The sequence below is a fragment of the Pecten maximus genome, chromosome 9 (genome assembly GCF_902652985.1).
Source record: "Pecten maximus chromosome 9, xPecMax1.1, whole genome shotgun sequence".
In the NCBI taxonomy this organism is placed as follows: Eukaryota; Metazoa; Mollusca; class Bivalvia; order Pectinida; family Pectinidae; genus Pecten; species Pecten maximus.
Genome location: NC_047023.1, coordinates 34568897 through 34582859, shown reverse-complemented (window position 1 = coordinate 34582859; position 13963 = coordinate 34568897). Strand labels below are relative to the sequence as shown.

At 36.2% G+C, this 13963-nt stretch overlaps 1 protein-coding gene across 2 annotated transcripts in view; it reads right to left on the bottom strand.

Moving 5' to 3' along the window:
• LOC117334053 (S phase cyclin A-associated protein in the endoplasmic reticulum-like) overlaps nucleotides 1-13963 on the bottom strand; it is a 114350-nt gene that overhangs the window by 87134 nt on the left and 13253 nt on the right. For both annotated transcript variants that reach the window (XM_033893483.1, XM_033893484.1), the window contains exon 2: nucleotides 13464-13599. In XM_033893483.1, coding sequence (XP_033749374.1) covers nucleotides 13464-13599 — 136 coding nt within the window. The remainder of the gene's footprint in view (nucleotides 1-13463; nucleotides 13600-13963) is intronic.

Below are 13963 nucleotides of genomic sequence, written 5' to 3'. Positions count from 1 at the left end.
ATATATAACAAATATATATGCCGATAAAATAGTTGATCTGATCATGATCAGGAGATACCACAACAATATTTAATTTAATAAAGAGTACAGACTTTGGCTATCAACAATAATATAAACTTTATGTAAGCCTTGGCTACAAACCAGATGTCTAATGCTTCCTTATATGGAGCCACACATCCAGTCTTCACAAAATGAGAAATCAATAAAAGAGATATTCCGTTTTATAAGGTTGTATATGTGTGTGACTCCTTTAATGAAAACCTTACATCATTCTGCTTACTGCACACTTCAAATGTCTCCCCGTAGTCATGACTACAGTATACACATTTATGTGGACATGAAATACACAATATCTAACTGTAAAAAACAATAACCGTGTACTGACTTCAAACATTTAAAAAAAAAAATGCCTTCCATTATTGGTTGAGGCCTAAATGTTGAAATAGCTTAGCATTTTAGCCACACACAATTAGTTGTAGGCTTCAAAAAGTCACTATACCTTACTTCCAATGGCAACATTTTTTGGCTTTAAAAGAAAGTTGAAGATGCTGTACTTTAAAAAGAAATGTTAACATGTAATATGGCTTCAAAAGACACCACATGTACACTATAAGTATAGTTCAATGTCCAGATGTTTTGACTTCAAGACACCACACTTTAATATCCAAAATGTAGACATGTAGACTTTAAATGGAACCACACCCATGATGTCCAGAGTGTGGGCCTCAAAAGACACCAAACCAAGATTTTCAGAAACGTAGATGTGCAAGGTTAAAAGACACCACACTTTAATGTCCAGAATGTAGATATGTAGACATCAAAAGACACCACACCATGATGTCCAATGTACACATGTAGGCTTCAAAGGACAACAAACCATGATGTCCAATGTTCACATGTAGGCTTCAAAGGACAACACACCATGATGTCCAATGTACACATGAAGGCTTCAAAGGACAACACACCATGATGTCCAATGTACACATGTAGACATCAAAAGACACCACACCATGATGTCCAATGTACACATGTAGGCTTCAAAGGACAACACACCATGATGTCCAATGTACACATGTAGGCTTCAAAGGACAACACACCATGATGTCCAATGTACACATGTAGGCTTCAAAGGACAACACACCATGATGTCCAATGTACACATGTAGGCTTCAAAAGACACCACACCATGATGTCCAATGTACACATGTAGGCTTCAAAAGACACCACACCATGATGTACAATGTACACATGTAGGCTTCAAAAGACACCACACCATGATGTCCAATGTACACATGTAGGCTTCAAAAGACACCACACCATGATGTCCAATGTACACATGTAGGCTTCAAAAGACACCACACCATGATGTCCAATGTACACATGTAGGCTTCAAAGGACAACACACCATGATGTCCAATGTAAACATGTAGGCTTCAAAGGACAACACACCATGATGTCCAATGTACACATGTAGGCTTCAAAGGACAACACACCATAATGTCCAATGTACACATGTCATGGCTTCAAAGGACAACATACCATGATGTCCAATGTACACATGTAGGCTTCAAAGGACAACACACCATGATGTCCAATGTACATATGTAGGCTTCAAAGGACAACACACCATGATGTCCAATGTACACATGTAGGCTTCAAAGGACAACACACCATGATGTCCAATGTAGATATGTAGGCTTCAAAGGACAAAACACCATGATGTCCAATGTACACATGTAGGCTTCAAAGGACAACACACCATGATGTCCAATGTACACATGAAGGCTTCAAAGGACAACAAACCATGATGTCCAATGTACACATGTAGGCTTCAAAGGACAACACACCATGATGTCCAATGTACACATGTCGTGGCTTCAAAGGACAACACACCATGATTTCCAATGTACACATGTAGGCTTCAAAGGACAACACACCATGATGTCCAATGTACACATGTAGGCTTCAAAGGACAACACACCATGATGTCCAATGTACACATGTAGGCTTCAAAAGACACCACACCATGATGTCCAAAGTTCACATGTAGGCTTCAAAGGACAACACACCATGATGTCAAATGTACATATGTAGGCTTCAAAGGACAACACACCATGATGTCCAATGTACACATGTAGGCTTCAAAAGACACCACACCATGATGTCCAATGTTCACATGTAGGCTTCAAAGGACAACACACTGTGATGTCCAATGTACACATGTAGGCTTCAAAGGACAACACACCATGATGTCCAATGTACACATGTACGCTTCAAAGGACAACACACCATGATGTCAAATGTACACATGTAGGCTTCAAAAGACAACACACCATAATGTCCAATGTACACATGTAGGCTTCAAAGGACAACACACCATGATGTCCAATGTACACATGTAGGCTTCAAAGGACAACACACCATGATGTCCAATGTACACATGTAAGCTTCAAAGGACAACACACCATGATGTCTAATATACACATGTAGGCTTCAAAAGACAACACACCATAATATCCGATGTACACATGTAGGCTTCAAAGGACAACACACCATGATGTCCAATGTACACATGTAGGCTTCAAAGGACAACACACCATGATGTCCAATGTACACATGTAGGCTTCAAAGGACAACACACCATGATGTCCAATGTACACATGAAGGCTTCAAAGGACAACAAACCATGATGTCCAATGTACACATGTAGGCTTCAAAGGACACCACACCATGATGTCCAATGTACACATGTCGTGGCTTCAAAGGACAACACACCATGATGTCCAATGTACACATGTAGGCTTCAAAGGACAACACACCATGATGTCCAATGTACACATGTAGGCTTCAAAGGACAACACACCATGATGTCCAATGTACACATGTAGGCTTCAAAGGACACCACACCATGATGTCCAAAGTTCACATGTAGGCTTCAAAGGACAACACACGATGATGTCAAATGTACATATGTAGGCTTCAAAGGACAACACACCATGATGTCCAATGTACAGATGTAGGCTTCAAAAGACACCACACCATGATGTCCAATGTTCACATGTAGGCTTCAAAGGACAACACACTGTGATGTCCAATGTACACATGTAGGCTTCAAAGGACAACACACCATGATGTCCAATGTACACATGTAGGCTTCAAAGGACAACACACCATGATGTCAAATGTACACATGTAGGCTTCAAAGGACAACACACCATGATGTCTAATGTACACATGTAGGCTTCAAAGGACAACACACCATGATGTCCAATGTACACATGTAGGCTTCAAAGGACAACACACCATGATGTCCAATGTACACATGTAGGCTTCAAAGGACAACACACCATGACGTCCAATGTACACATGTAGGCTTCAAATGACAACACACCATGATGTCTAATATACACATGTAGGCTTCAAAGGACAACACACCATGATGTCCAATGTACACATGTAGGCTTCAAAAGACAACACACCATGATGTCCAATGTACACATGTCGTGGCTTCAAAGGACAACACACCATAATGTCCAATGTACACATGTAGGCTTCAAAGGACAACACAAAATGATGTCCAATGTACACATGTCGTGGCTACAAAGGACAACACACCATGATGTCCAATGTACACATGTAGGCTTCAAAGGACAACACACCATGATGTCCAATGTACACATGTAGGCTTCAAAGGACAACACACCATGATGTCCAATGTACACATGTCGTGGCTTCAAAGGACAACACACCATGATGTCAAATGTACACATGTAGGCTTCAAAGGACAACACACCATAATGTCCAATGTACACATGTAGGCTTCAAAGGACAACACACCATAATGTCCAATGTACACATGTAGGCTTCAAAGGACAACACACCATGATGTCCAATGTACACATGTAGGCTTCAAAGGACAACACACCATGATGTCCAATGTACACATGTAGGCTTCAAAAGACACCACACCATGATGTCCAATGTTCACATGTAGGCTTCAAAGGACAACACACTGTGATGTCCAATGTACACATGTAGGCTTCAAAGGACAACACACCATGATGTCCAATGTACACATGTAGGCTTCAAAGGACAACACACCATGATGTCAAATGTACACATGTAGGCTTCAAAGGACAACACACCATGATGTCTAATGTACACATGTAGGCTTCAAAGGACAACACACCATGATGTCCAATGTACACATGTAGGCTTCAAAGGACAACACACCATGATGTCCAATGTACACATGTAGGCTTCAAAGGACAACACACCATGATGTCCAATGTACACATGTAGGCTTCAAATGACAACACACCATGATGTCTAATATACACATGTAGGCTTCAAAAGACAACACACCATGATGTCCAATGTACACATGTAGGCTTCAAAGGACAACACACCATGATGTCCAATGTACACATGTAGGCTTCAAAAGACACCACACCATGATGTCCAATGTACACATGTAGGCTTCAAAGGACAACACACCATGATGTCCAATGTACACATGTAGGCTTCAAAAGACACCACACCATGATGTCCAATGTACACATGTAGGCTTCAAAGGACAACACACCATAATGTCCAATGTACACATGTAGGCTTCAAAGGACAACACACCATGATGTCCAATGTACACATGTAGGCTTCAAAGGACAACACACCATGATGTCCAATGTACACATGTAGGCTTCAAAGGACAACACACCATGATGTCCAATGTACACATGTCGTGGCTTCAAAGGACAACACACCATGATGTCAAATGTACACATGTAGGCTTCAAAGGACAACACACCATGATGTCCAATGTACACATGTAGGCTTCAAAGGACAACACACCATAATGTCCAATGTACACATGTAGGCTTCAAAGGACAACACACCATGATGTCCAATGTACACATGTAGGCTTCAAAGGACAACACACCATGATGTCCAATGTACACATGTAGGCTTCAAAGGACAACATACCATGATGTCCAATGTACACATGTAGGCTTCAAAGGACAACACACCATGATGTCCAATGTACACATGTAAGCTTCAAAGGACACCACACCATAATGTCAAGAAATGTACACATGTCGTGGCTTCAAAAGACACCACATTTAATCTCCGAAAAAAAGTAAACATGTAGCTATAGGCTTCAAAGGACACCACACCATGATGTCCAATGTACATTTGTAGGCTTCAAAAGACACCACATTTAATCTCAAAAAAAAAAAGTAGACATGTAGGCTTCAAAAGACACCACACTAAATTATAACCATCTGTTGTTTATACACTTCATCTTTAGAGTCCATTGATGATTATAACAAGTTGCACTCAATGTAGTATTATCCACATAATTATTTTTTCACTGTAATTCATAATCAACGAACTTTGTCTTCCCACATGTACTAAAGAACACTTCAGAAACAGTTTCATCAGAGACTTGATCAGAGCATGTTACGGTACAGGATTAAGATAATTAAATTAAGAAATAATTGAGAATTTTTTTCTTAAACCAATTTTATCTAATGTGATAGAATAGAGCGAATGTAATGGTGTTCGCTGACTAAAACCCTTACCCAACATGTTGATTCCACGGTATATGTATACATACTGTACATCATGTACTTGATGTACCATGTCAGGTTTCAGAGTTTCTCACCTGAATCCCTGCCGAAGGGTGCTAAAATATTAATGACAGGTAAGTATACGAGTATGGGATTAAAGATGCAGTTGCGACCTCATTAAGAAAGCACACCTGGGATGGTGAAGCTGATTAAGGGACAATCAGATATTGATTAATACCAGGTAGTAAAGTTTATCCAGGTATGTGTTTACCTGGTATTTACCTGAAAGAATATACGAGATAAGGAGGGTAAGTAAGATTTACTTCTATCGAATACCACAGGGTACACATGAATGTTTTACTGTAAAAGTGGATATTTTCGCTTAGTCACCCTCCAAACTATTCGCGTGTGGATATTTTCGCGCTGTCATTCATGATATCATGATGAAAATATATTTTCGCGCTGAATGCAGTGTTAACATAGTATTTTGATTATTTAATTGCGACTGAACACCTCTTAATAATTTCCAATCAAACTATTACCTGTAAACCTGCTCCCTCAAGCTAGGTAGACAGGCCACGCGAGGCGTCACTCGCGGTCAAGTTAAAAGGATCGGATGTCCGGTCATGCCGAGTGACGTGATAATCATTCATTTCAAGTCAAAACAACCACAGGTGCCTTGATTAGCGATAGTTAATTCTGCAGGAATCAAATAAGTTTGGTAGTAATTAAATACGACTTTGCAATTTAAAAGCAGACATATTGATGTTCTGACGTAATTTTACCAAAATATATAAACCTATTTCTACAGTAGTCCTTTCGTATTTTTAATATATTAAATGGACCATTCATTACAGTTAACTATCGATAGGTTCTGATTCAAATAAAATACATAACCATGCGGAGACTCAACATTAACATTTCTAATACAAGCAAGTTTATCTATTTTGTCACAAATGAAACGTGTGCTGTTTTGGGGCCTATATATAGCTACACAATGGACGACCAGCTTTGCGAGTTGATATGTACAATGTACAGTAACGTAGAAGCGATCATAATTATCATGAAATGATCAGTCAACATTGAATTAGATGAAATACTATCATTTTACTAATTACTCAAATTAGTATAGTCATGTCTCGGACAAATGACCGACCATGACAACGTTACACATCACAGACGACATGGTTTACTACCAGGAACTTGCGTCTTGGATATATAGGTGTATTTAGTTTATTTGGTTGAAATATTCACGTGCCAATATTTTCACGTGTTATTATATATTCGCGTGTGGATATTTTCACGGAGATTTAATGATCGCGAAATAAGCGAAAATTTCCACGCCACGAACATTTCCCCTTTTACAGTATTCATTATAATGATTTCTGGTACACTCAAGTGTTAACCATACATCATTACAAAATCTTTTGTTATACTGTATTCTTTCTAATTATCATTCAGATCATCCAGTAGACAATTAGTCAGAGCATGTTTTGATTTGTCAAAATGAGATCTGACTCTGGGGTTAGAAGGTATGTGTCTATTTGATTATTATTTGTCTATTATATTTTGACCCTTCAGTTAACGTTTTCTTAGAAATAAGGATTTTACTTCTAAAATGCTAATCAAGGGTCAACTACTGGATGCCCTGATTATTATTAGATGACAGCAGAGCTATTTTTCTGAACATTTCCTGTTTGTTTTCAGAATCATAACCACGATAGAGATATATGTTTAGTAGCTGATCGATCTATAAGCCTTATGTAAGGTTTGATCCCTGTTTTTTATCAGTTACATAATTAAACTTGTGTTTATTTTCTATTGATACATTTAAAAAAAAATTACTTTCAGTTGAAAGTAGACAAAACACATTCAAAAGGTCACAAATTCCTTTCAACATTTCCTAGCTAGACAGACAGACGAGTCCATCTGCCCCCGATACTATATATATATAAGCCAGACAAATGTATTGGCAATCAATATAAACATAACAGTAAAACACATACTGAAGAAATTCTCGTGTTTTTTTTTTTAAATGTACATCAGCCTCTTTGATTGAAAAGTATAAGTGAATCCTTGGAGTTCATCCCAACAATTATTAATAATAATGTTTCCTATCATGATCACTGCACAGTTTAGACTTTGTCTTATTCTGGGGAGGATATATACTGATACAGTGCCAGTGGTTTACCCGTTTATCAGTCAGCTTAAAATACAAACTGACTATATGTTCAGTTCAAGCTATCACAGGGCAATCATAAATAAACTGACCCTTATTTTCTCTCACATACACTATTGTACTGGGAAAATTGCTGACCAAGTCTGATGACAGAAATGTGGTCCAATGTATTACTGCAGCTGATCATATATCTGGTATAAAATATCATAATAAAGTTGTCTTTTCCATATATTGAACTGTTGCATTCTTGTTCCTTTATCTCAAAAACTTTTTCCCTGTATATCAATCCATAATTTTTTCCACTTTGGTTTTTTTCACCAGACCATGGTCAGTGCAGGACATATATAATACATGCAGAATCTACAGACAAAACATTTTACCTGCCTTACTCAAAATCTGAAGTTCTCCAAACGGTTATCATGGCTATAAGTAGATTTTCCAATGTCATGACACCCACAGAAAGCGTTTTGTTCTTCAGTTGTGTCCTCCGATACACACGAATATCTTTATCATGACCATTCTGTACAAAAACGTCCATTGCTGTAAGCGAGACAGCAGTAAGTATATAACTATGCTGTAAAATTAGAGATTGCTACACTCCAACATGACATCTGCGAGTCACTAATCCATAGAAATTTGCCGCAAGTTAAAAGGATAGTGGTGCATAACATACGACGACACACGACTGTGGTGTATGTGTACGTGGGTTGAATCAAACGTACAAACAGTACTTTGTCATTCAAAGACAGCACTTGTATTGTATATGGGCTGATATTTCATTCACTGCATCATCTTGTTTGTCGTACAAGTTGCTACGGCAATCAATATTTGGAGTAGGTTTTTGGCCATGAATTCCGACTGTTAGTGCAAAAACAGAAAAAACAGACCGTCCCGAGTAATTATCCAGTCCATTATAGAGGGAGTCCATGGAAAAGGTCCCCATCGTAAAATCTGATAATACGATGACATTACCAATACAGATAGCCTGATACGGTAGTTATATTGGCCTGCTGAGAATATTCATGACTTATTAGTAACACAGCATGGCCAGGGCTGAAGGAAGGCATGACGTCATAATTACAGACCATTATAAGACTGACCACTACAATATTGACCACAATGTAAAAACATGAAGACCACACACCAAAAAAACAACTGACCACAAATTTTAACTTGCCTCTAATTCATGATTTACAGAAAGGCTCTCATATGCCAATGTTTTGTTAATTTACTTTAAGTTAAACAATAAATGATAACCTTTTCTTCTGGTCTTCTTATCAAACTCTAGATCTATGTATACTCCAGCTGCAAGATTTTAAAATTCTTATGAACCAGAACACTACGATTTATTTTAAAGAAAATTTGCTTTTGCTTTTATTATATCATAATAATACCCAAAATGTGTCTAAACATTCTTAGGCACCATGTCAAAAGACACATCTTGAAAGTTAAAAACAAGATAAGAGTTTACCTCAAAAACTTTTACACAAAACATCTTGTCACTAGTTCTGTAACAAGAGATCCAAGAGGGATCTTTGTGCCCATCATTGAATTATCTTTATTGGTTCTATGTAAGACTGATCTTTATTGGTTCTATGTCAGACTGATGTTTATTGGTTCTATGTAAGACAGATCTTTATTGGTTCTATGTCAGACTGATCTTTATTGGTTCTATGTAAGACTGATCTTTATTGGTTCTATGTCAGACTGATCTTTATTGGTTCTATGTAAGACAGATCTTTATTGTTCTATGTAAGACTGATCTTTATTGTTCTATGTAAGACTGATCTTTATTGTTCTATGTCAGACTGATCTTTATTGGTTCTATGTCAGACCGATCTTTATTGGTTCTATGTAAGACTGATCTTTATTGGTTCTATGTAAGACTGATCTTTATTGGTTCTATGTAAGACTGATCTTTATTGGTTCTATGTCAGACTGGTCTTTATTGGTTCTACGTCAGACTGACCTATTCTCTACTTTCACTTCTTTCCTCTTATAATATGACAACAAAGAAATGATATTTAAGGAAGATCTCAGTAGGAGTTTCTATACAGCGGTAACAATTTAAACTTCAACTGTCAAAATCAAAGAAATAACCTTCCTGTACTTTTCACGATATAAAAGGTGTTGTTTACAAATTACAGGTTGATGATAGACCATAGACATAGTACAATTTGAATAGCAACCATCTGATGATGCCAGGCTAAAAATAGACCAATCATGTTTTCAAATTCATGGAATTTACTTCAACAATTGTATCAGGGGAATTGTATAGTCGACAATGGAAGATAGCTATATGATCCTGTAGTTGAGATATCAGATCTCAAAATGGGTTAATGGAATTGAATGACCAACTGATTACTGATGGAACAACATCAATAACACAGAGTATAAGTGCCCTACTTCCATTTCCCAGATGGAGTATCCTCAGTGAAAGCCAGTGGTGGGACACTGATCATGAATGGTCTCCATATGTTTGAGAATTAGATATGGATGAGGAAGGATCAGAAATTAACTTATCACAGCACAATCACTGCATGCATAATTCATTGTTTTCATCATACAACAATTAAGGGTCTAGAGGAAAAATTTGTAGTTTTAGATGTAGGTCACATGATAAAACAAAGGCCATCCAAAAACACTTAATAATTTTTGGAAGAGAGTAATCACAATATCACTAGAATGACAACTGTCTCTACCGATCATATTACCTAGAATATCCTGCAGCATTTAAATATCTTGAATAATCTGCAGCATTTAAATATCTAACATTATTTTATGACAGATTATGTTTTCATACATGTACAAATATCTCCAATTACATCTCAATTAAGCAAATATTTCAAATATCTTTTTATTTCTTTTTCATTCTTTTAAACAAATTTTACAAAAAAGAAATCAGAAGTTAATTTAAATGTGATATACAGTATAACTCAATTACGTTCAACACACTTAAATCAAATATCGTACATCAGATGAGCCAAATGTTTTGTTCCTTCTGCTTAACAAAGAAGTTTTGAATATTGTGATTGTGTTACATATATTTTTGGTCGGTCCCTCCTAAAATATACCAAAATTTCCTTTTTTGAGTCAATCATCCATGGCCAGGCATCACATGGTCTCGGGTAAAATCGAGATCCTGGCTTCTGTCTGACAGCTACCGGTATATAGAGTCATCAGTCAGCTTTATCACTTTAACAGACCCTTGTTGAATTGTTTGGTTTTCTACCTGTTGTTTGTGGTTTTTGTTGATCCATTTGTTTATACGGGTGCATAATAGGTTAATTAAGGTTTAATCACTAAATAATTAGCTAAAAAACTTGGAATAAAATATTTTGCTAACTGTAAAACTGTAGTGTTTTGTTTACTTGTTTTATACACACGACCGCCAAATATCACAAGAAAAGAGTAAGCGATAAATTATGTGCCAAAAACAGATTTAAAATTTCTCTATGTTTAAAGTGACCTGTAATTTCCAGTTATAAGCTATGCTTAATATATTTTCATTAAAAGACTGAGAATTCAGATAGAGTTATTTTATTCTTTGTAAAACCCATGTCACACAAATTGCAACATATTTTTCATTGTATTCTCTCAATTTCTCTGCATCTATAATTTTAGCTAGATACACGGGATGGGACAGGACGGGTCGCGATGCAACGGGACAGACATGGGTAACACAATATGCCCCCCCCCCCCACAACCATTTCATGGTGGCTTAAAAGTTATGGTATGAAATATAAAATGTTTGTATTTGTCACTCTGTCACACCATATTGGTAGACAACCGATGAATTCTGGTAAGTAATGTCATTGCTGATATCTGAACTTTGAAACATAGTTAGTCGAACCTTCAGCTAAATCAAATATTTTACTTCATCTCGTTTACTTGTACTTATTCAAATTTTACTCTATACTTTTCTGTAATAAATGTTACTTTTTTAGCATATATTCAACAGTTAAAAGCTTGTTATATTGTATTTATTGTCACTATAAATGCAATCTGGGTGACAGATAAATATTTATGGTGCCCGTTAAAGCATCATGAATATTTATCTGTCATCCAGATTGCATTTAATTGTTATATTTACACTTACTTATTTAAAATTTTCCTTTCTTGAATGAATATGGTTTTATTTACCAATTTCTTATTTTTAGCGAACTCCTTTCTGTGATTGATTTACAATCAATCTAACACACAGCACAAAGCCTTGTAGTGACTATGATCAACATAGCGCCAAAATGATGCCATAGTAACAAAACTGTTTACAATCATTATTCTTGATGCATTCGATTTATCAGAAGTGCATAGCGAAGCATTTCCATAACGTTGATGAAAATGACTTAACAAACATGTCATGTGATCTAGACAGCATGCATCTATCTGCTTATATAGATGCAGCCAATATTAACATTGAGGAAATGAAAGACTATGGTGCCAAATCTAAATAAAATGTATATACATATTCCTTAAATTCAACGAGTCTCCTGTAAATGTTTGTCCATGAAGTAATAATTCTAATAATGAAGCTTATAAAATTTAATCTATTTCATCAAAATACCACATCAATTCCTTACTCAACATGTACTAGATAGATTTGATCAAGAATTCAAAGAGTACATGCATCTTACATTTGCTACACAAAAGGCAGACTTTGATAAATTATTCAATCTTTCAGACTATTTTAGATGTACTATACAATGATCTGTTTTTAGATGTAAAGTTCGTTTCTAATCTTCACATGCAGTAAAAATATTGATTTCCTTTCCTTCATGATACAAAACAGCCAAACCTAATAAAACCGCCCAGTACACTGATGTTATCCCTGAAAGTATCTCAAAACTGCAATACCCTAAACATGATTTCTTTCCCTTTTCTTTATATGCCTCATATGTGATACAGTGGCATTCATCTAAAATGTATACAAACATTTAATTTGGATATCTCAAAAATGACATCATAGCAAAATGGTCCCAAATTCTCATCTCACAAATATGATATCACAAAAAGGTACCTAAAAACGCAATAGATGTGATCAAAATGATATCATTTTTAATATGATCTGACCTAAATTTCTTAAAAAAAATTCACAGATGGTGCACATGGATTTCACATGTAATATTAAGGATGACCTAAAGTCATTAAGAGTTACCTCCCCTTGAATGTTCCACACTAATGACTGCAATATGCATGCATGGCTGAATGTGTCTAATAAACCTTTATTACATAACTGAATTAGACGTTTAATATCACATATTTAAGCTGTTCCATGTATATATTAAATATGCAAACAGCTTACCAACTGTCATTCTCAAAAAAAAACAGACCTTCCTTTAATGTAGAATACCTGTGCAATATGACGGATTATGTCAAATTGTAATGTATCAACAAGATGCTTAGGTAGGGCTTACTGAATATCTACTTCTAGACAAAAAACATAGATTGTCTGGACCAAGAAAATAATTAATATCTGTTTAAATCTAGCTATATCTTGAAAGTACACTCAAAATGAAACCGACAAAAGTCTGCAAATGGGTATTTTACAAACAGGATGAGGACCTTCTGTATGATAGTTTGAAAGGCAATCTAGAAAACAACTAGGATCCTTAATTTCCATGATACAAATGGCTATCGGAATGACCTGAGTTTATTTTTCATGTTCAAGATTGGCATCATACTGAAGAATTTCTCTTTCTTCCTCTAGATCTTACCTGCAGGAAGCCCTGCTCCTGTTCGGTTCTCTTGTTCGACAGGAACATTATAAATGACGAGATTCCGTGCAGTCCGACCTTCCTCCTGGACGATTTTACGTACTCGATCATAGCTGTTCATTCTATTGTAATGTCCCTGTCAACAAAAACAGACAAAGCTGCAATAAGACAACAACGTACCCGGGTAGGTAATAATTTCAATTTCACAACTTGTAGAAGATAAATTTACCTGATCCAGTTCATATAATTTCTACATACACGTACGCATATATATTTGCGTGCCCCTACTATTGTAAACAAGAAATGCATACGCGTCGTCTTCACAAATCCAAGTGTGTTGCTTATATCTTGCAGTAAAATGCTTAAAAATCCTGAGTGTCAAACCTGCACTATATTATACACAAATAATACACTTTCTATATAATTATATGCATACAAGGAATTTATGTTAACTTCACCATGACCACTAGCCTGTAAAAATATCAAACTTACACTGCTGA